Here is a 24,547-nt window from a genome sequence, read left to right as displayed (position 1 = left end):
TCTGGAGCAGGACATAAACTGTACTTAACAGCTGTGACATTACTGCCTCCTTTAATAGCTGCTGTCGTAGAGGCAGATGTCTTTACCCCTCGGTCTAACAACAAAATCGTCATTTTTATTGATAATTCCTTTAGGAATAAAACAAGAAGAACAGATGCAATCCCAAATGAGATGTTAATACGGTGTGACATTCAGATTGTTTTAACAACCTCTTAAAAATGACCATATGCATTTTGTCCGTTTTCTACGCTTTCATCCATCTTGGTGACATCCCCAGATCCCAAGCTGACCTGAAACCTAATAAAAAAGCATTATTAAAAAATGCTTTCAAACTTTAATGTACCTGAGCACTTCTCCTGGGTCTAAATGTCAAACTGCCCTGAAGCAAAAAATTATACAAAATTGCCTCCCAAATATATATACTCTGGCTTTCAGCAACTTTCATGTGCAAATATTAGCTTCTTCCTCAGCAGAACTTGAGTGAGGTCAGCTCCAAGCTTTCACCACACCTGCCACTCTTTGATATTTTTCCACAGTCCCTCCAGCCGTCTGCAATCCTTCAGGCCCTAAGCAAGTTTGTGGAATATATAGCCGATTGTTTATCTTGTTTTGTCTCCGGGTTAGCAAAACTAAAAAAAAAAAAAAAAAGCGTGGAAAGAAAACTTAATTTAAAAAACCCATGGTATTACTTGAGATGCTAAAGGCAGGAGGGGAGCACTGACAGTGTTCTGTTCAAGAAGTACTTTCAAGATTTTTCTTTGGCAAAATAAGACAACAAAAATGTTTGTTTCTTTTTTTTTTGGTAAGCAAAAGAAACACTTCAAAAAGCTTTGAAGCTTCAAGGGTTCTTGTTAATTCAGGCTTTGCTGTATTGAATTGTACACAGTGTTACAGGAGAAAAGCAAACTCCAAACTCTGAGTATCAAACTGCTGTGCTACAACAGCAACAGCAATTGGATTACAAATAAGCTTGAATATGAAAAGAAAAACAACCAAAGTTTGAAGGCTGAAAGAATAAACACATCTTACCAAGAGACAGAATAGTTAACAGTACAAAATGACGCTCACAAATGGAGAATATTCCATGTATTACCTCCACCAAGAAGGTTAAGTTTTGGGGGAGTTTGTCTGTGAACAACATAACTCAAAAAGTAAGAAACAGATTTTGATGAAATTTTCAGGAAATGTTCATAATAGGTTAAGAAAGAAGTCATTAAACTTTGGAGGTGATCTCCATCACTGTCTGGATCCAGGACTTTTTTAAAGGATTCTTTATCTTTGTGAGATAGGGCCGTTTTATGTGAATATAACTCTACGATAAATGGTCGGATTGCTTTGCAAAACAATACAAGACAAGGTCACCATCATTTCTGACTGATGTAAAAGTATGATCCAGATCCTGGCAATATCCTTGATACTAAGATCTGGAATATGAAATATGTACTGGGTCATCATAATTTTCAACACTGTCAGGTAACAAATTATTGTACAAACCTGCAACTAACACCAAATTGTAGCAGACAGTCTGCTGAAAGGGAGTATAACATTAAAGTAGGACTAAAGTGTTGGAGACAATCACAATATGCTTGGTGGAGGTCTGTGCTCTCTGAGTGCTTTTCTAGTTGAATCTTTGGAAACTAGAGACACTTGCTGGAATGACTGCTGGTTTGCATTCCTACTGAACATAGAGACAGAATAACTTAGAAACAACATTGTTACTTAATATTTGAGGAACACATGCAAATATCCTTTGATTTCCTGCTGCCCTCATAGAATAGAATAGAATAGAATAGAATAGAATAGAATAGAATAGAATAGAATAGAAAATACTTTATTTATCCCCGAGGGGAAATTCAGGAGTCACCGCAGCATTTAAGAAAACAAAAGTAAGAAAGAGTATAGAAAGTGCAAAAAAGCATAGCATATGTTTCAAACCCACTGATGTCCAGCACAGGGCATACAACCTGGATTAGATCTGATATGCTATCAGCCTTAAAGGTTCAAACATTAGGGCTCTTATCAGACTGTTCTAGTTCATGTGACACCTTCTTCTTGAGTAAAACACTGACTGTTGCAGAACTCTATTAGTAGCTACAAATGAAGCAAAGATTACAAACACTGTCAGCACATAATTTACTTTAGCCATTTCAGGACCAGCTTATTTGAGTAATTGTCTTTCTTAGGGAGTATTTGCTGATTCAGGTGTTTTGAGGAGAATCTTGGAGGGAAAGGTCATGCTCATATTGTAATGCAGTGTGTGATCACACACTCATTATTACTCATACCTTAGCAAAACAGAGTGGCTCAGCCGTAGATTATAGCTCTGCTTCTACATTCATCACGTTATCAAGTGCCACCTTGCTGCAGTTGCTGAGTGTATGGTGTCGAATACTTTGCATGTGCAATCATTTGTCTCTCTGCAAGATCCAGACTGACTGCAGCCGGGCAGTGAGTATCCATATTATGTTAGAGTAGTTGTTACCCTCAGAAATAAAGCAGAGGAGATAAAGGAGAAACAGAACAGTGGAGGCAGAGAATGTGAGGGGTGGGATGTAGCGTGAAGCCTGCTGGCTGGAGATGAAACAGAGTATATTCCCAAATTTATATACTGAAATATCTGGGCTTTGAAGGATTATATGTAGCTGGTTACATTACTCGACAGCTACAGAGTCTTCAGATCATTTTACAGCTTGTTTTTTTGGTCAGCAATTTCTTTTGTTTCCTCTATCACTACTTATCAATGTCAATGTTTAAACAAAATAACTAGTTTTCAACAGTTTCAAAAACACTAACAGATAAAATATTTTCATTATGAATTACCTCCCAAAGATCCATTTTACACCAGGACAGTTTAAACCAAACCAGAATCCTGTGTTGTATAAGTTCACACTACACATGAGCTAACCCAGAATTCAGTTCTCACAGACTAAAGTAAACTAGTTTGTATTCCTGGATGTTGATGTGTTTTGAACTAAGTTTTTGATCCAAAACACTTCAATCCCTAGCCCCTAATTATTGGCACTTCCTCAAAATCAATAATTGCTGTAAAACCATAGACAGATATTTAGTTAAAAAGCCAAGATAATCTCAAACAAACAGGAAAAATACCATTGCTTTTAAACATTTGGAGGCACTTTGTGGAATGAAAATTGAGCCATTCAGTTTGCTGAAACCTAACATTTCTTTTACATCTGCTATGCCAGCCAAAAGAGTTTTTAAGCACTGTGATTGCATCAATTTTCTAAAAAGACTAACAAACAGTAGGTTATTTCACCTGCGTATTGTATCATAAAATCCTCTGAGAGGAAACGCCAAGAACCTCAATGTAGATATTTCTATTTTTTAATCAACATGAAGCCATGCAGTGTGCTCACCAGTGCATGAACAGTAAATTTGTATAGAAGGAAATACTAGATTCAAATGAAAGATGCTACGAGGAGGATCTGTTTTAATTACACTCCATCGCCACCTTGTGGCCTGGAGTCTCTGTACACTGTCACACATCACTTTCAGTGAGGCCTGAGTTTGCTTTGGAATTAAATGGAGATCAGTTAAAAACAAATTTTCTTTGTTCAAGACAATGTTTTACTGGATACAACGCGCTGAGGTAAGGTATTTATCAGTACTGTTATGTAGTGCTACGGTTTGAAACATGGCATCACTTTGTAGCATCCGGCTATATGTTAGTGACATTGTCAGCCCGGTGCTCCGAGGCATCTGTAGGCTAATGTGACAACTAGTAAACACTGTCAGTTTGTATGTTGTTTACTAGTGGTTTATATTTAGCACAGTTGGCAGCCCGGTGCTCTAAGACATGTCTATAATGTGTAACGTCAGATACAGGCTAAAAAGGCTAATTAGCCTTTAGCTCGGGCTGTATCACCCTCCCGTTTAGCTTTCTTCTGCTCTTCTGTTCTTTTTCTGTATGACAGTTAGGCCCCTGTGTCCAATCCAAAAAGCCCTGAATGTTGATCTTTGAGAGGAGGTGAGGATGTCACTTAATGTTGCATGAAACAGGAAAATACATTATCATCAAACACATCTATATGTTTGGCAAAACATGAGCTGTTAGATAAAGTGCTGTAAATTGATCTTAACTTGCAAAAATTCTGACTTAGACTTATCAATTTAATTTCCAGCTCATGTTTCGTCTCCTATCAACCAGTGTCATTTTTAAGATTTCTTTCAACACCATTATTTTGCTTGTCATCATCAGTGTCTTCATCATCATCAGTTATCAACAGTACGAGAAAATGTGAAAGTAATGATCACTTTAGAATCCAAATTATACCCTACCGTGCCAAGTATTCCCCGGAACTGCCATTGCTCTGTTGTACATCCATACAGTTAGTGGTTCCAGGTATAAGTGCCAGGGCAGGATTATCCTGGGCCGCAGTGCCCACCGCCCGTGCAACCAGCTCCAATGAGTCATGGACATAGTGATCCAGAGAAGGGGACCCCATAACCCCATGTGCCAATAACCCCAGGGGCAATCCCTCTGTCCTCAGCTCGGCCACATTCTGGCTGTCCCCCAAAACCCAGTGAAACTCTGGGAGCGTCATCCTAGTGGCCAGTGTCCACAGGCGGCGCACTTCACGAATCTCACATCCAAATGTTACCACTCCTGTGGTGGTCGAGGGTTCTCTTAGTGCCTCTAGCTGCCGCATAAGAGCCTGCTGCTGGTCTGATTTAGAGGAGGAAGTGGCTGAAGAAGCAGGAGACGAGGCAGCGGGGGAGAAATATGGTAAAGAAGACAAAGCTGATGATGCCTCCATTCCTGATGCAACACCTGAAGCCACTCCTGAGTGAGATAATGAAGATGAAGAAGACATCGAGGTTGAGGCAGCAGTTGTCAGGTTGACAAGATTGCCCAAGTGGAAGCGGGTGTTGTTCTTGATGAGGAGGAGAAAGTCACTAATGTCCCATTCCTGACAAAGCAGGACGCTGATGTCCCACCAGCCATTCATCATCAGCAGGGAATAGAGGAGACGGGATGGTGGGGCCTCTACAGTCTGCATCGCCATTTGGAAATGGAGTGGATTCTGTGAGGAGATTATAAACAGGAAACAGGTGTGATGGGAGACGCATGAGCAAGCAGGTGTTAAAACGTTTACTCAAAGGAGGGTAAATAAGTTGTTACGGTTAAAGCAGGGGGAGAAGAAATGGAGAAAAGGAGGATTGAAAAGTATATTTGAAGAGAAAGTAAAAGAGTGTGAGGAAGAGCACGGACAGGAGAACAGTTTGGATGGAGGAAAAATGATTAAAGAGCATCAGACACAAGGTTGGAGAAAGTAAAGAAATGACGTTTGGTTGATGAAACAAGCAGAAAAAAAAGAAACAGGGAATGAAAATTTAAGGAAGATAAAACAGCAGTTTTTGGATTGAAGAAATGTTACAACAGAGAGGAATATCCAAAAATTGCATGTATAAAGGTTGGACAGAAAAAGGTGGAGAAAAGAAGAACAGTTGAGATCAACATAGGGCAACAGTGGGTTATTTTGGGGTAGATAAACGAGGAGAAAAAGATGTAGTTGAGCAAGTAGGAGAAGAAAATAATGTCAGTAAGGTATAAATAAATCCAACAGCAGAATTACTTTCAATTTTAGAATTCAATTAGTTCCTGGAGACCAAACACTGTCTGCTGGATATAATGGATTTTAACCTCCACTAACTGGCTTCCATGAATATCATTACTCACATCATGAGAAATACACTACAAGTATTTTTGTGCGTGATCTGTTTGTATTTTAAGAAATACAGGAGACCTTAAAAACCTAAGAAAGTCCATTTCAATGGGCTTGGAATAAAACCCTCCTGGGTCAGTACCATGTAAATTATTTAACACTTCCAGGATGAAATTCATAAATACATCGGGTGATTGATGAGACCTGTTGGATCAATGGGCGAGTGCATTAATGGTGTGTGATTTTCACCTGGACTAGGAATGGTGGAAGACTGTGAAACCAGCACTACAGTGCTGAAATTAAAACCACCCAGTGAAGAAAGATAGAGTCCACTGGTCTGGAATTTTTATTCTGCTTTACTTCTATACTTCATGATGACAATTTCCCAGAAAATTGCTAGGCGCCGCCCTGTTGGCTATGGCTGCCTTTTGCAGCAGCTCTCTCTCCTTTGTCTGTTTCTTGTAATTTTTTTCGTCTCTTTTTCATAATCTTTGTATTTGGAGTGGATCATTACTTTGTATGAATCATTTGTTGGTCATGGACACCAAACGTTTTGTGGCTTCAGTGATATTTTTACTACTTTTTGCTCCTGTGTTTGTCTGGAGATCCTACATGTAACCATGGCTGCATTGTTTACATGTGAAATCAGCTGTTAGCAGCCTGTAGCATGTCAATGCTAACTGGTGTAAGGCCTGATGTTTCACCACAAGGTGAGGAGAAGGAGATGAGGACGACGTGCTGGTTCTCAGGTGTGAGCTGAGAAGTGACGACATGGACCTGTCCTTCCATCCATCGTTATTGGGAACGTAAGATTGACGAGCTAGCTGTGCTAACCCAGTAACAGAGGGAATACCAGAGGGCAGAGTAGCATCATGCTATTCACAGACATGGCTAACGGAGCTAACATCAGACACCAACACCATGTTGGAAGAGCTTCACCTGCTGTGAGCAGACAGCATCCAGGAGACAGAGACTGAACAGACTGTTGTTGCTGCTGTGACTTCAATTTCGTTGTACTTGTCACAAGGACTATTCTATTCTATTCTATTCTATTCTATTCTATTCTATTCTATTCTATTCTATTCTATTCTAAAATTAACCACCTAGTCGGTAAAGGGACACGCAAACCAATGCAGCCACTAACATCATGTGTCCTTGATTGCATAAGTAAGAAGATCCTGCTTAATTCCTGTTGATTAGCTGGTCGTGTGAGCTACTGCTGCTCATGTTTTATTGTGTATTTAAAACGTGACAGAAGAAACTACCAAATTGTACAGGACATGCAATGCCTGACAGTTATAATCTGTAGCTCTTGTGATGTAGCTTCACAGCCTATTATGGTGGAGCTGCCAAGAGGGTGAGATGACATATAAACCTCCACCCACCATTGAGCCAAAGCGACTGCTGCTATAAAAGAACACATCACTGCGTAAGTGCACATCAATTGCTAATAAGTGATGGAGTCAGCTGAGTTCGAGCAGCCAACGGGAAAACTTTTCCTGATCCAGCTTCACTTTCTCTAAAAGAAGGAGACTGCACTAAGCCGTCACTCAAAGCTGGTTATCAACAGAATGAATCAAACTAGAGCTATCCTGAGCTGGTTTACACACATAAGAGTCACCAATCACAGACACAGATAGTCAGCTGTCAGCAGATTGAAAAAATTTTTGACTCTGGAGTAGTATATGTAAAAGTTAAACTCATAATTCAGACTGAATCAATCCAGCTATGTGTGCAAAAAACAAAGTACAGGCAGATAAGATATAAAAATGCAAGAAAAGAGTGAACATTCAAATTATGTCTCATTTTTTTCACTTTAACATCATTAGTGTGTGATAAAAACTGACTAAAACTCTTGTTGATTTCCTGGCAGTGATGTGTCACTCTAATTTAATCTTGTGGCGTGTGTGTGTGTGTGTAACAGTTTCAAACCTAATATTAAGCGGCCCTGATGATATCAGACCCAGCAAAATGACAACATGATTCAAAGAGATAAGCGGGAGCAATTATACATCCATTGCAGTAACAACTCCAACCAACTAACCTATTTTAGTCTCTCTCAAAGTTTGATATCAGGAAAGCAAAATAAAAAAAGGATTGTGAATTTTTAAATGGAATATCATACACAGAGACGAAGGGTAATGCAGCTTGAGAGTTCAGCATAAAGGTTTTTGTGCACTGAATGCGTTTTTTTCGGAGGCATTTTTTTGGATCCGTAATCTGAAAAAACTGCTACGTCATGCACAGACACCTTGCACACTGAATCCAGTTTATTTTGTATCAACTGCAAAAATTTTCAGTATGAGGAAAATAGTATGTTTGACGTATGGGCACGTGAACACACACACACACAGAGGTACAGGCACACAGACACATTGTCTTACACACACACATACACACACACACACACACACACACAAACACACACACACACACACACACACACACACACACACACACACACACACACACACACACACACACACACACACACACACACACACACACACACACACACACGTTTTCATTCATCATTTAAACATCGCCCAAAATGTGTCGAGAAAGTATGTCAGAAAATGCAAAAATGTGATGTTGCAAGCAGCATACAGTGTCTCTGAATAGTCAAACTACCCAGGAAACTGCTGGGCGGATGCAAAAAAATGCAAAAAAATCATACTTGTTCTGAAAAAGATAATGACGGATGAAAGTTTCGGGGCGAGTGTGCAAAGATGATTGAAATAACATGGGATCGAATTACTTTTTTACATGCGTAAGTTTCAGACGAAACAAAACAGACTCAGTGTGCAAAGGCCGTAACTGTTCCCTCAGAGATCCAAGGTATGAAGTTAACCACCTTCTAAGCATCTAAAATCCAGTATTAACCCTAATGAAGGCTCTTCATGATAATGGTACCTCTCCCCATTATGATAAGCCTAATACAAAATTCAGAGGGTGCAGTCAGCCTCATTGTTGAAGTCCAGTGGAACATGGACTAGGATGGCATTTTCCCCACTGAACAGAGTAAAGAAAATAATCATTTGGTGACAGGGACGCTGCACAGGATGTCAAAAACAACAGTCACTCGGTTTTGCTTGCAAATAGAAAATGCAACATTGCTTCTTGTACCAATAGATCCTTAGTTTAAGAGGACACAAAAATAATTTAAAATGATGCTAAATTAAATGCCATTGTAACTTTTGAAATGCTGCAAAGGTCTTTACTCATGGTGGGTTAAGATACAACTCCTATTAATAATATTACATTAGCAGATCTAGACCTGTTGATGTTTCTGAAAAGGCGTCTTGAGTTATCGTTTTAATATAACTTGGCGTAGCATGATTGATTATGATACCAAAGGTATGAATCCCAAATTAGCTTATCCAAGTGTCATTCCACACAGGTAAGGCACTTGGACCTACTAGCTAATATTAACAGTGATCTCTCTTTGTCCATCTCATGAAGGAAAACCCTTCGAGCACTTGTCAGATCAAGGCACAAGCTTTAAAGGAGGCACTAGGGAACTGCATCAAGCAATTGATGGCATAGAGTCTGCCTCTCATGATAAGCAGGGAGCAAACCAGATGTGGGTTCCCTTTGGTGCCCTTCACTTTGTCAGGTAATGGGAACGAGAAGTGCATTCTGGGTTGTGGATCCTCTTCACCAAAGCAGGAGTTAAGGGTGTGTCTCTGGGGATATGAGGGGCCATCATATTTAAAGACAAGAGCCTCCTTAACCCAATCAAAGATCATAACATAACAAACTGAATCAACTGTACCCACAACAAACCAGCTGGAGTGCTCTGACTGTTCTAACTCACCAGAGCTTTGTAGCCCAGCTCTATCTTTATTCTGCTCCCATCAGTACTTCATTTTTTTCATCCTAAATGTAAAGTCATATTTCCTCAGGTTCAGCCTATTGTCATAAGTCTGCTGAAGATTATAAGTCACCTTTTGTTCTTTGTTCCTGTATGTCATTTATTTGGTGGTTCTGGCTCACTCACATCAGCTCTACGTTTTGATGCAGCTGGGAATAAGTGACAACTGAAAGAGGAATAAAAGGGGAATATTTTGACAGTATATACTGTATACTAAGTGTACATCTACTCATGCTTTGCATAAAGCCTCATGAGACGACTGAATAAAAGTATCCCATATTCATCAGTTCATTTCATCCACTCATAAATATATATTACTGCTGCAAAAAACATCAACAAAAGCATTACTACATATTTTGTATAGTGGATTAAGAAGTCCTGTGTCAGGGAAAAATGGTGATATACTCCACTGGGCATCAGACCCTCACCTCCCCTCATCCCTAAGGAGGATTGAAGGATTTACTCTTTGCTGCATCTCTTCTGCGCTGTGATCACCATAAACTGGAAACCCTTCCTTTCTTCCTCATATAAATAAACAGGGAATACATTTTAACTGTGGCATACAGGAAGAGACTGCTTTCATGTACTATCTGTACAGATATTTATCAGTGATTATCAGTGACTTCCATAGCCCGAGAAACATGTTTATGTCGTCAATCTATACGTCAGTTTTCTGGCATTTCGTTATTTCTGGTAAGGAGAGGTCTCTTTTCAAGATCCTTCCCACATTTTAAGAGTAACACTGTCCTAAATGATTGACAGCTATATATTTTGAAAACAATAAAATATGAATTATCTAAAATCATGGATGATCTGGTCAGTTTAAGTATCGTTCCTTTCACAGGGAACAACAATAACATACCTCTTCATATCTCACTGCTGGCTTTATTTACAGATACATTAGTGCACTGACTTCCTCTTGAAGCAAAGTCATAGCATTTGCCTGTATCTCTGGATGTATGATTGGAACACAAAGTAATTACACCCATATCCTAAGTATCGAAGTGAATTCATTCATAAGCTCATGTGGAAAGAAAATGATAGGTTAATTTTTGAAAATCTCAGCACATGTGTTTTTTTAATCATTTTTCCTTGTAAATTTAAAGACCAAGTATGGAGTCTTTATTGACATAATCGGTTTATTATGATCAAATTACTAATGCAGATTGTTATATTTCAATCTAATAACATTCTGAAAAATCTGGTCCCAGTTTAATCCATCCTCTCCACATCATTTCCAAACCTCAAAAACACAAAGGCTGATTTTCTTTTTTTTTTTTTTTAATATGAATGGGATTTTGCAAACATTGTTATTAAGAGAACAATTTTTAATCCCTAAATTACCAATGAGGGATATCTGTCAAATACTTTGTATGAGCAAGTAAAGAAAATTAGTTTGTGACATTCAATTATTTTGATAAGCGCTTCTAAATTAAGTGGATGGCTGTGATTGTTGACAATAGTTTGACAACTTACGCCAAGTGGTCTTTATTTTTTATGTCTTGCTGGACAGTAACTGTCAGCAGTTGTGTCAAAGCCAGTTTTGTGTTATGAAGAGTAATGGTTGTCCACTTGTTTTAAAACTTATAGTTTGTATCTGACCTGTTAAGACATTTTTGCAGCCTTGGTTACACCAATGTAGTTGTACATTTAACCCATGTAAAATTAAATAATAGTAATAAAAAAAAACTCTAAACCACTAAGGCCTCTGGTTGTTTGAGGAACAGCCCTGTAGGGCACAAGTGCAAAGCACCTTTCAGTGTCACTATATTTTAATTACCCTCACCAGCAGCACAGAGGTCTCACTCTCACATTATACTTATTAGATGCACTCCAGAGACCCGTCACATGTTCTGGACTTCAAAGGGCAACCTCATGGGAGCTCACTGACTTGTTCACCACTGGAGGGGCAGTCTGGAGGGCACTTTATCAAGTTATTGCCTCAGAGAGGAGACACTGGAGGGCACTTTGACATGCCTCCCTGCACACTGGGCTTCAAGAGGGCACTTTTCATGTTTACTTCCCATCATTTCCAAGAGGGGATTTTTTAAACTGCCTTTTATTAGCTTCTAGGGTGACCAGTCAGTTGATCAACAGTTGTCCCACGATATTTATGAAGCTACACTTGATAAGTGATGTGAATATGTATTCAAGATCTCTGCACATTTGTTCAGGTTTTACAGCTGTTTTTAATCAATATGTTGAATACCCCAAACCTCCAATTCTGTTAACATCTACGTTTCTATAAATGCTCTTCAAATCGGATGTGGATACCTACACATTTTTTGTGCAATAGCATGTGTACATAATTGGATTGACTAGCACCTGCACATCTCAGAAAAGTGCTGTTTCTTGACATCTGGCAAGCTCTTAGGGAAAATCATTGATTTACATTTTCATCAAAGATAACTGACCTCTGCTTTAAGAATCCCTTTATTCAACCTGGACTCAAATTAAATTACGATTGTCTTTTGGTGTGGGTGCTCAGTTTTCATGAACAGCTACTCTTTTCTTACACTGACTTAAAACCTGGGCATGTACAGTGTTTTACATATTCATTTTTATGACCATCTGTCATAAAAATTAGTAATAACACCCAGCATCATGGAGTGCTTTAGCTCAGAGTCTTTGTTTTTCAGATATTATTCTTTGCTTTACTATTTTGAACAGAAGTTAGGAGTTTCAAACTAGTTTTATGTTTTTGTTACCAGCCAGGAAACTGTAGTTCTCTGAGAAGTCTGAAATTTATCAAAAATAACATACAACCACTAAAACACACTCCTCTGTTCAGGAACATTAGTAAATGACTTATATTTGTCAATCAAAAGTAATACTGTGCTTTGCTTTTTTCTACTTAAAAAAAAAAAACAGTATATTTGAGAATTTGTGGGTAACAAGGATGATTATATTGTAGCATTAAAAATACAACTTTGATTAAAGAGCTTAACATCCTGGTGGATTAACCATTACAGAAGCATAAAATTTGTTTTGGTAGTCATTTAGACGCTGTTTATTCACAGCAGTGGGGGCAAACACTTTACACTGGATGGTGGTCTAATAAGTTTGTTAAGCACTGTATACAGTGCATCCAGAAAGTAGTTAGAGCACTTCACTTTTTCCACACTTTTATGGATACAGACTCAGTTTTCACATGCCCCCACTTTAATGACAATGTTAGAATTTTTTCTTTTTGTTCAATTTTGCAAATTTATTTAAAAAAGTGTTCATAAGTATTCACAGCCTTTGTCAAGAAGCTCAGAGTTGAGCTCAGGTGCATCCTGTGTTCACTGATTATCCTTGAGATGTTCCTACAGCTTATTGGAGTCCATCTGTGGTAAATTCAGGTGAGTGGACATGATTTGGGAAGGCAAACATTTATAATGTCCAACAGGTGAGGATGCATGCCAGAGGACAAACCAAGCATGAACTCCATGACAGGATTGTTTCGGGGCACAAATCTGGGGAAGGGTCTAGAAGAATTTCTGCTGCTTTGAAGGTCCCAATGAGCACAGTGACCTTCATCATCTGTGAATTGAAGAAGTCCAGAACCACTGGGACTTCCTTCACTTGGCTGCTTTACTAAAGTGAGCAATTCTGGGAGAAGGGCCTCAGTCAGGGAGGTGACCAAGAACCTGATAGCCACTCGTCCACCAGTCCTCTGTGGAGAGAGGAGAATCGTCCAGAAAGACTGTATGGTAAGATCTGTATGGTAAAATGGTCAGTCCTCTGGAACAGGCTCATGGCAGCCCAGCTGGAGTTTTCTAAAAGGCTCCTGAAGGACTCTCAGACCATGAGAAAGTGAATTCTTTGGTCTGATGAGACAAAGACTGAACTCTTTGGCGAGAATGCCAGGCGTCATGTTTGGAGGAAACCAGGCACCGCTCATCACCTGGACAATATCATCCCTACAGTGAAGCATGGTGGTGGCAGCAACATGCTGCGGGGATGCAAGACTGGGAGACAGGTCAGGAATGAGGGAAGGATGAATACAGCGATGTTCAGAGACACCCTGGAGGAAAACGTGCTCAAGAGCGCGTTTGACCTTGGATGCTCCCTATACAATCTGATGGAGTTTGAGAAGTGCTGCAAAGAGGACTGGGCCACACTGCCCAAAGATAGATGTGTATGTGACTGCTGCTAACGGTGCATCTACAAAGTATTGAGCAAAGGTTGTGAATATTTATGTACATGTGATTTCTTTTTGTTTTGTTTTATGTGTAGAATTTTGAGGAAAAGGAAAATAATTTATTCTATTTTGGAACGAGGCTGTTACACAGCATAATGTGGAAAAGGGAAGTGCTGAGGATATTTTCTGGATGCACTGTATATTCTCATCATATGTCCCTCAGTTATTGTCCTTTAAATTGTAGGAGCAAAAGATGAAACAAGGGAAAGGTCAGAAAAGGTGAAATTAAAACTAATAAAATGTAGAAAAGACTTTAAAGAAAGGTTTGACAGCTTGAAAAATATGTGGTAGAGAAATTGCCTCGGGTCTACAGTCAGGATTTACTGGCAAAACTCATCTGAGTCAGGGGGGAGTTAAGCCATTTTCCAAAAGTCACAAATGTGAGCAGCAAATTTTGTTGCATGCATGTCTTTTTTTCTGCCTTTCCATCCATCCATGTTGTTGTCCATCTGTACATCCACCGACATGGTCTTTGTTTTTTAGATTGTCTGCTTCACCTACACTTGTTATTGCATTGCTTTGGACTTTTGACACCTGCTTGCCCTAAATAGCTAAAAGCTTCCTTGTTCACCAAGCAGGAAATTAGATATTACTCTGAACACACACACACACACACACACACACACACACACACACACACACACACACACACACACACACACACACACACACACACACAAATAAGCATAGCTCAGTAGGTGGCAGGAATCCCAGAGCCTGTCAGTCTAACTAATGGTTTGGATGTGTGTGTCTCCGTGAGTTAAAAAGAGAAGAGAAAAAAAACAGTGCTGCTCTTTGCCCCTACCAAAGATGGCTGTGTCTGTTACGTGTGAGATCATGCACACACACTCACACACATTCAGATTGATATGCAGTGCTTGCCCTAATTGTGCCACTTAATTAAAAGGGTTTAAAAGTGTATCGCTACCCTCAGTCATTTTATTTGTCTCTGCGAGTGTCTCCACTCGTCCCTACTTGAGATGTTTCTCTCTGTATACTCTTTCCAACTCCAAACATTCACAGAATTTACACACACACACACACACACACACACACACACACACACACACACACACACACACACACACACACACACACACACACACACACACACACACACACACACACACTCTCTGCAGGCTCCAATCCACGGACAAATTATTGAAAGATAATCACGTCAGTCATTAATTTCAGATGTAAACTTCTTCCCTCTCCATTTCATTTCAGCTGCAAACTCTGCAGATAATCTTCAGTCGGTGTATTTGTGACAAAAGCAGCTTTTCAGCTTTAAGCTGATTGAATCAGACTCTTCTGCCAGCAGTCAAGGTTGATTTCATTAAACAGGAGGGAAATCTTTACCTAAAATGAAAAACCTTGATGTAGCTTTCTAACATTTCTCATTAATACATGTAGAGTTGATCAGGAATGTTTGTTTTAAGAAACAGTCTGGTTTGGTTGGAAGGCCTGAATCTCTGTGAGGAAAATTGTCAAACAAACAAGTATAATGTATTCTTCTTTTTGGTTAGAGCTCTGGCAATTAGCAAACAGGCAGCTGACAAAAGACATAGATGGCACCTATTAGTAGAGTCAGAACAGGTATGGTGAGCTAAGAAAATGCAACTGCCTTAATTTTATATGGAAAGGCCTTTGATATTCTCTATACGAGTGACTTTGGTTGACTCCTTGAAAGTGAAGTGTGCACTCACCCCTGGAGTAGGTCAAATATTTAAAAGTCGTTCTGAATGTAAACAGAGCATGTTTTCATTGATTTGTACAGGTCAAGTTCTTGCTGATGCACAGGGCTTTCCATAAAACAAACTAAAAGATTGGAGGTCCTCTAGCTTCTGTCCTGTACACTTAAAAGTGGATACTGGCACTTTAAGAAGTAGGCCTTACATATCATCATTATTTTTATTATTATTTTATTTTTTTAAGCTGAGATGTATCTTATTCCCTAAATGAATCTTTTCTGTGGTTCTGTAATAAAGCCTGGTGTGCACGTGATGTTTGGTAACCTGATCTTTACTTTAAATAAAGATGAGTCTCTATATCATCCAGTACATCTGGACCAACACGCTTCATTACAGCTGTATGACAAAGTACTCTCACTGACAGTAAACAGCAGGAGGAGTTAAAAAACTGAGTGACCCTTTTCCCTTCATCATCTTTTTCTCTTTACCTCGCTGTGGCGCGTAAACTCCTTCTGCACCACGCTGACGACTGGCACCTGAAGCGCAAGCGAGACGAACTCCAACTTGACTAACTCATCCCGGTTCCGTGGAAAGGCAATCATGGCGGAAACCCCCTGCACGACAACGGTGTGACACACGCTCTCCACAAAAGACAGGGGATCTTCGTCCTCGGGGCTGCCCACAGAGGAGGAGGAGGAGAATGCGGGCAGCTTGCCGAGACCAGACCCCACGGCCATGACGAGCTCCAGGGACAAATTGAATGGCAGCAATCCAGCCCGGTTGAGAGCCTCTACAGCAAGCAGGACCGAGTCTCGGGGTGCGAACACGCGGTTTTCATTTGCTGTGTTCTCCTCCCGCTGCCTTGCCTGGTTTTTACTCCTGCTGGTCCCCCGCTGACTATTAATGGTCCCCCTAGTTCTGAGACTTCCATATCCAGGTGCACTGACACTTGTTTTTACCTGCTTCCCCAACTCCACCCGACGCTCTCCGCTCCCTATCAAACCTCGATCCGTATCCCAATTCTCAGAGCCGCTTCCAGTAAAGGCGGAAAGCAATCGAGGTTGAACGTGCAGAGCCCCGACCCGAAACGTGTGGCCGATCCGTTTTAACACCTGGCACGGCTGAGGGTGCGAGTGAGCGCACGGCGGGAGTACGACTAGAGCGCACAATAATAAACAAACTGGTGGCGAGATCCATGTGCCAGCTCGAGCTGCCGGGCCATTCATCATCATCATCAGCACCGTCTTCACCTTCCGTGCTCCACAGCTGCACCGGATGCCCCGTCCAACCACAAAACGGCCGAACGCCGGGGCCGCCCCGCTGATCCCCCTCTCCAGGTGGCCCTCAGGGTGCGCCACTCAGAACGGCTGCAGCCCCAGCTCCAGCTCCAGCTCGAGGCAAAGTTGTGCGTTCCTCTGCGGACACAGACAACAGGCTGCTGAGGCGCGAGATTAGGCACGAGCCACGCGCTGGCTATGTAGAAATCCTGAAAAGTGCTGTTTTTCATCTCAAAAGATTTTCATCATTCAAGCTTTATGCTGACTAAATAGGTCGTGGAATCAAACAGTTAATATCCCCGAATTCCAGTGGAAGAATGGGAAAGAAAGCGAGCCAAGAGTGGAGTTTGTCGGTAAAGGGGTTAATGCGCATCAAACACATTCCAAAACAGGGAAAATCCACCACTGGAAACATCTGATGGCTTCGAATGAAAATAAATCCATCATCACCCAGCGCAGGTGCCAAGTGAGCGGCACTCCGTCACGTTACTCGAGATGAAGAAAAAGGAGACAAAATGTTTTTTCCCCCTGTTTAACAAGCAAGGTAGAACCTCTCCAGAGCGCGCGCGCTGCTTGGCTCGAGTCAACCCGCGTGAAGACACTTGTACCGGCGAGACCTCCAGCACCACAGTGCGGTCTTCTGCGCACGTTCCAATGAGATTTAACCCTGTCCTCACTGCCCCCCACACCACCCCGTTAATTAAGCAGAGGCAAGAGTTCATACAGAAATACACAAACATAGATAGATAGATAGATAGATAGATAGATAGATAGATAGATAGATAGATAGATAGATAGATAGATAGATAGATAGATAGATAGATGGATCACTTTACCTATTTAAAAACACACCATAAACTTCAAACTGCCTGAATCAAGATTGTCACCCATTTTTAACCGGGTGTGAAAATTTCAGATTATATACTGCTTTTTTTTGTAGTTATTTTTAAAGAGGTGCTTTCATTCAGGTTTACGGTCATTTTTTAACCTGTGCTGATAGTTGCATAACCATGGAAGTTGTCTGATGGAATTATGTTTGCATATAACACCTTTAAGCCTGTTAGTCTAAGGCAATCCAGGACGTCATCCTGGCCTAGAAAACAACCACAGAGACAGATCATCACCTCTGTTGCATGTTTCAGTCACAGCAAAAGCTTAACAACTCCCAGTCTAAAAAAAGAAAAAAAGATTTAGTATTTACAATATAGAGAGGCTAGATTGTTTTAACTCATGTGAATACCACCTGACTTTCTGTGTTGCAAGATAGGCTGTGTACATTGTGTGTGTGTGTATATATATAATATATATATATATATATATATATATATATATATATATATATATATATATATATATATATATATACAGACTAAAACAGAATGCTCTTTGACTTAGATAATTAAAGTAAAGAAGAGCTTATTACACTGCATCAGTTTGAAGTATTAGACTAATTTTTCATGCATCATTCAAATGTGATGCGGTGTGTGTTTATTTAAACCAACATCCAACACTCACTTGCTCTCAATGGGATTGTTTGATTTAATCATATCTGCCTACTCCTGATTAGATCATTAACAACCGCTGAAGGCTGAACCTTTAACTGACGGGCCTCGTGTTGCTGTGGTAACTCACAGGCCAGAGGTCACCATTGACCAAATCAGCAGCCTCAGTTAAAATAGCAACCCAGATTAATGATAGGTTAATTGTCTGATCTAGATTAATGATTGGTAAATGGTCTGTCAAGAAATAAGAGCCTTGCCAGGATATCGGTAGATCAATGACCCCGATTGATCAGATACAGCATGACCTCAAAGGAACATGGACAGGAAGAAAAAAAGAGAGGGGGAGAAATTGAAGAGGGGGAGGAGGGACCAGGGGGAAGGTTAAGAAAGAAGCTGGGGTGATGGAGAGGTAAGAGGAGCACAGAAGCTTAAGATGGCAATAAGGGGAGGGGGTGAAGGGTGGAAGACAGGAGGACAAGGGGGTAGAGGAGAAGCAGGTGTACATGTCAAGAGACGAGGTGTAGAAATCAAAGCTGTGAGAACAGACTGAGGTAAATGAGGACAGAATGTGGTGAATGAAACGTGATCCAACAGAGACAGTCTTTTTGAAGAATCCAGGGTATTACAAATACAAAAGAGACATTTTACTGGTGAAGATGATGAACAAAAGAGCAGTAAATTGCTTTGAGTGTTATGTCAAGGTGAGATTTGATAGGGGATCTCTAACAGAGTCATCATAGTTGTTGGGTAAAAAAGTGCTTCTTTGAGCTGTTCCATATTATTTCTTTAGTCGTCACTTTATCAGTCTTACAGGTAAAAAAAAAAAAAGACATTTTTTGGGGTTGAGTACAAATTTTTAAAGAGAGGGGTTTAGTATTTCTTGTTTTACTGCATCAAAGGTGGTTTGATTTTGGGAGTCTTACTTTGAAACCAACTCTTGTACACATTTTTTGTAAGCTCTCCCTTCAGGTAAATAAATAGATCAAATAATTCACCAGAATAATGGTTTCTTGGTTCAAATGTCATAAGTGACCTTATCATCCTCATTACATTGCACTTATAAAGCTTATATAACATGATGTGTATCAGTAGCCTATAAATATATCCCATAATTCAAAAGAGTTAGGACACAAATAGTGATAAATCAGATTGAAACCTTTAAAATCATTAAAACCCTTATTTTAAATATGCATGTATATTTATAAGTTGGAATTGATTAAACAAATTAGTCAAGTTAGTTAAAGGCTTTGTTATAAATTAAATGCATTTTAATCACACAGCAGTGTTTAACATGAGGAGCAACATTTGTTAAATTCAATCAGATTTGGGTTGATGAACGAATCACTGAATGGACATATACTGAACGCTAGCTTAAACAACAAAACATGATTTTTGTTCAAACATACTTTTAAAATGTGCAGTTTTTAAAACATTACTGCTTTACGAGCAGGCAGTGTTTGCATAGGCTCAGCCTATAAGTCCAACTTTTTAAAGACTTTATGTAAACTTTAAACTTGTACCAGTTTCTCTCCAACTACTACAGCTTCCTGCTACAGTCCAAAAAAATTGCTCGTCAGGTCAGTTTTCAGCTCTAGTTTATTTGTACATGTAAGTAAATGAGTAAATCAGTAAATGAGTGTAAATCGTTGTCTGTTTCTATGTGTAAGTCAAACACCAATTTAAGTTAAAAGTGCTACATGCAAAGAGGAATTAATAAATAAACATAATCAAGAAACATTGAGCCTCTCTTTTCAGTGGCATGGGGGTGCCTAAGGGCCAGCTGACTAAGAAGGCAACATCGATGCTGAGGCCATTTTTTTTCAGAGACTTTGCAAATTTCAGCAAGACAATGCCAAACCACAGTGGCTCCATAAAATAAGAGGCCGCAACCCAACTTGTCCCCTCACTGAAAACATTCGGTACACCACAAACTGAGAAATACAACAAAAAAAGAGCCAAAACTGATGAGCGACTGAATATCTTTGTCAGCCAATAGTCGACATGGCACTTTCAAAACTCAGAAATGTGATAAGATAAGATAAGATAAGATAAGTCATACTTTATTAATCCCCGGAGGGAAATTCAAGTTGTTTGGGCACTCTTCCAAGCAGAGAATTGTACACTCTGATGGCTGCAGGGAGGAATGATCTTCGGAACCTCTCGGTCCTGCAGCGCACAGAGGTAAGGCGTCCCCTGCTGCTGATCCTCTGGACTATGATGTTGTGAAGTGGGTGATCAGAGTGACGGATGATGGCCTCCACTTTCTTCTGTGTATACCTTTCCACCACAGCCTCCAGTGAGTCCAAACTGGATCCAACCACAGAGCTAGCTCTCTTCACCAGTTTTTCCAGTCGCCTCTTGTCCTTCTGCTTTAAACTATTTCCCCAGCAGACTGCACCATAAAACAGAGCACTGGCTACCACGGACTGATAAAACATCTGCAGCAGCTTTCCACAGACATCAATTGATCTGAGCTTCCTTAAGAAAAAGAGACGGCTCTGCCCCTTCTTAAAGAGTGCATCTGTATTAAGGGACCAGTCCAACTTGTTGTCCAGATGTACACCAAGATATTTGTAGGTTGGCACCACCTCCACGTCCACCCCATGGATGTTAACTGGCTGATGGCAGAGCCCAGACTTTCGGAAATCCACAATCATTTCCTTTGTTTTTGAGGTGTTCAGTAGGAGACAATTTCTATGACTCCAGTCACAGAAAGCTTTTATCAGATCCCTGTATTCAGATTCTGTATTCAGATTGTATTTGATGTCTCGAAACAATGTGATATAATGTATTTTATGAAACAAAACATTTTTATTTTGTTTTGTTTCAACAAAAACCCACTTTTTTTTAGTTCTTTTTAACATCAACATCATTTATCAAATGATTTGAAACCATTCAGTTATTATTATTATTATTCTTTTATTTCTTTTTTTTTAAATCTAAATGAAACACAGCCCAATAAATTTTGTGGGATTTGGTGTCGGATAGGTATAATTATATATTAAGGTTAAACTGAAAATGATGATCAAATGAGTTCAATTCTGTGACAAAAAGTCTCTTTGGTTGTTTGGTTACTGAATTCTTAAATCTACTATTAGGATTAGCAGACTGCAGCCATAAATGAAGGCTAAGTCATATTTCAACCTGAGTTCGATAACTTAATTTACCATATTATTAACAATTACCCAACAATATAAACAAGTCCCTTAAAATGAATTCAACATTCTTGTGCTTTTTTAATGCTTTTAGTTAATTATGCTGTATTTTTTTCCTCCGAGAAGTCGGAGAGGCCAAGTCAAGATGTAACATGTAAGATGCCTGTTTTTCTTTTACCCCTTTTTTTGTTTTGTTTTGTTTGACAAACTTACTTCTTTTTTTCTAAATGCTGATGTGTCTGCCTGTGTGTCTGTCTGCCTGGTTTAAACACTGAGAGGTCAACCCTCTTTTGTCCTGGTCTAAATATCCCCCGACCCTTTGTCAAGTTGTGTAACAGTACATGTCCCTGTGTATTTGTTTTGTTTGTCTTATTTGCCGATCGTTCCCTTCACCTGTCTTTTCCCTGCTGATCTTCCCACCTTTCTGTCCTCTTCCTCTGTCAGCATCATCACGTAACAGTCTGTCAGTCTGTGGCCCTGTGTCCCTCCCTCCCTCACAGCCTGTCTGCATGTCTATCAGCTGTCTGCTTGCAGTATAGCCACCCTGCAGAGTCAATGACCCTTACACATGCCAAGCAAATTCTTTCATGGTTCAGTTCTCTCTCCAGCAGCAAGGACAATGAGCGAATGAAATGTGAAGGCAAAAATAAAACATATATCAAGGTTGAAGGCCCCAGACACGCATCTTATCACAGTGATTGAGATGCATCAACTTGAAGAGTATAATTAAAGATTAAGACCTGTGCTGTAGGACTGTGGTAAGATAAAACATTCATGTTCATGCGATGAGTTTGACTTTGTAACTTTGGAACAAGTGAGAAACAATGTTCTGTTTTAAAATGACTGAACACTGACACCTGTTATTCTCTGGTTTGCATGAAAGCTTTGCTACACTCCAGCCAGTTAAGCAAACTTCCTTTTTAATTATTTAATCCCCTCAGCAGTCTGTTGTTACAGCTTCCAGCTGCTGAATTAACTTTTAATGCGATTTTTTTTCTTGCTTTCTGATTGTTTTCTTGAAATTCAGTTACTGTTCAGAAGAACAATATAATTGTTTTCACCAGAAAGATGTATAAATATTTAGTAAGAAATCATGAACACAAACTCACAAATACACTCTTCTTTGCTGTTCTCCTTCCTTGTTAGGCTCAAATAATGTGATTTAGCCAAGCAAGCCAGGCAGGTGGTGGTGATATAAAGCAGCAGAACGAGAGATTTTTGTTGTTTGTCAGAAAATTCATAATTAGACATGCACTGAGCAATGAAGTTCATCCAATAGAAATTACACTTCAGTGCAAAAATGAGCAGTCTGAGATTTTCTGTTACACCCTATCCCCAGAAGTGAACAGACTGAAAGGAATAAATAACAGACTGATGTATTTTCACTCAATCAACCAACCTGTGTCTTCAAATCTAACAGCACTGCTCTGCCAAGGTCACCTGTAACGCTGCACCAGAAATTGGACCCAAAAGACAGGACTCAGGAATCAGGCAGAAGGTTCAAAGTCAGTTTAATCAATCCAAGGTTCGGTCCACAGGTCGGCAATTAAACAGGCAAAGGTATCCAATAAATGTTGGGAAAAGAAGAAGTCTGAAATCTAAGCAGGGTTCAAAAACACAAGAGGGTCACATGAGGGAAAAACTGCTGGGCAGCTGACAAAAATGAACAAGAGGAACTGGCACGGACAGAGGACAAGGCTGGGCTTAAATACACACAAGGAGTGGAGATAACGAGACACAGGTGAGGCACATTATGGGTAATCAGGGAAGTGAAGACACAGAGGGGCAGGAAGTCAATCGACCTGAAATGAAAGACAAGCGTGAGTAACAGGATAAAACACCACAAGACAAAAAACATTAAGGAGAAAATAAAAACAACTCAACCTGGAGACATGATCTCACATGAAAATACAAGAAATGAAATGTTTGTTATTACAAGCTCATCCTTGTGTATTTTTTCAGTTTAATGCTTTTTTCAGCTACAAATTTAATTGGCAGGCATCAGTTAAAGGGGCCGTGAGGAATTTGAAAGTGATCTTGAAAAGTCTCTCTTCTAGATACATTCCTGATAGTAATACACACTTTGAAATGAGATCATCAGTAGCATTATTGCTGGTTACAGGTTAAATTGAATTGCTACTTCTTAGCTTCCAGCTGGGGTTGACCAGGACTGGATTGATTCACGGCACGCCTAGGTCTCTATAGCTGCGTTTCCACCAAGCAGTACGGGTCGGTTCAGTACGGTTTAGGACGGTTTGGGACAGTTAAGTCTCATCCCGTTTGCGTTTCCACAGCAAACTGTGCCCTCTCGTGGTGGGCGGCGTGTAAGCCGCATGCCGGAAGCCACAGCTGGTAAACAATAGCGCGACGCCGTAGCAGCTTACCCCGCGATTAAATCCAACAAAGAAGAAAACGCGACACAGTAAACAAAGAGCACGGATGGAAGACATGCAGCATTTCATCCTCTCTGTGATTTTCATGTAAGTCTCTGTTACAAAGTGCATTCGAGCTTTGTTTCAGAGAAGTCTGTGTGCCACCAGGAGAAATGCAGCCGCTGTCGGGGTAAGTGACGATTCTTTTGACCAATCAACAGTCTGCACTGTTGTAGCTCCACCTCCCGAGAGCGGATCGGTTCAGTCTGGCACCCATACGAAAGGGTCCCAAAAAAGTGGGGCGGCTCGTCTCGGTTTTTAGGGATCCGTCCGGGGATGAGTCTGTGGAAACGCCGCTAAAAGCGCACCGTACCGAGACGAACCGACCCGGACTGCTTGGTGGAAACGCGGCTTATGACAGCACCACTCCAGCTGACGAAGTTTCGTAGTGCGAAGAGATATCTGTGCTGTATCTCTGCTTAAAAACAATTTCTATGACTAATTTTGTAGTGATGGTGGACACAGGAGCCTAACTGTCAGACAGAAAAAGGACAAAAGAGCAGAAGAAAGATAAATTGGAGTGATACAGCCCGAGCTAAAGGCTAATTAGCCAAACATTAGCTAACCAGGATTTACCAACATTACACATTACGGACATGTCTCAGAGGGCGGCCAGCTGCAATAAATATAAACTGCAGCTAAACTACTTACAGAATGAAGGTGTTAACTTGTTGTCACATTAGCCTGCAGATACGTCGGAGCACTGGGCTGCCAATGTCGCCATTCATAGTCAGCTGCTACCATGA

The 24,547-nt window shown here is 40.2% G+C and overlaps 1 protein-coding gene across 2 annotated transcripts in view; it reads right to left on the bottom strand.

Moving 5' to 3' along the window:
* Nucleotides 1-24,547, bottom strand: part of grin3a (glutamate receptor, ionotropic, N-methyl-D-aspartate 3A) — a 133,220-nt gene that overhangs the window by 43,822 nt on the left and 64,851 nt on the right. Inside the window, exons 1-2 of one of the 2 annotated variants that reach the window (XM_074691041.1) lie at nt 15,924-17,328; nt 4,297-5,042 (exon numbers count right to left, since the gene is read on the bottom strand). In XM_074691041.1, coding sequence (XP_074547142.1) covers nt 4,297-5,042; nt 15,924-16,670 — 1,493 coding nt within the window. In that variant the 5' untranslated portion in view covers nt 16,671-17,328. Of the gene's footprint in view, nt 1-4,296; nt 5,043-15,923; nt 17,329-24,547 lie in introns of those variants that run through there. The other variant, XM_074691042.1, reaches the window with a different exon arrangement.

This window comes from Halichoeres trimaculatus, unplaced genomic scaffold (assembly GCF_033239565.1).
Source record: "Halichoeres trimaculatus isolate MK-OKI-2021-1 unplaced genomic scaffold, fHalTri1.1 fHalTri1_scaffold_16, whole genome shotgun sequence".
Taxonomy (NCBI): domain Eukaryota; kingdom Metazoa; phylum Chordata; class Actinopteri; order Labriformes; family Labridae; genus Halichoeres; species Halichoeres trimaculatus.
The sequence above is the reverse complement of the archived record's forward strand: the minus strand, read 5'-3'. Positions and strand labels throughout refer to the sequence as shown.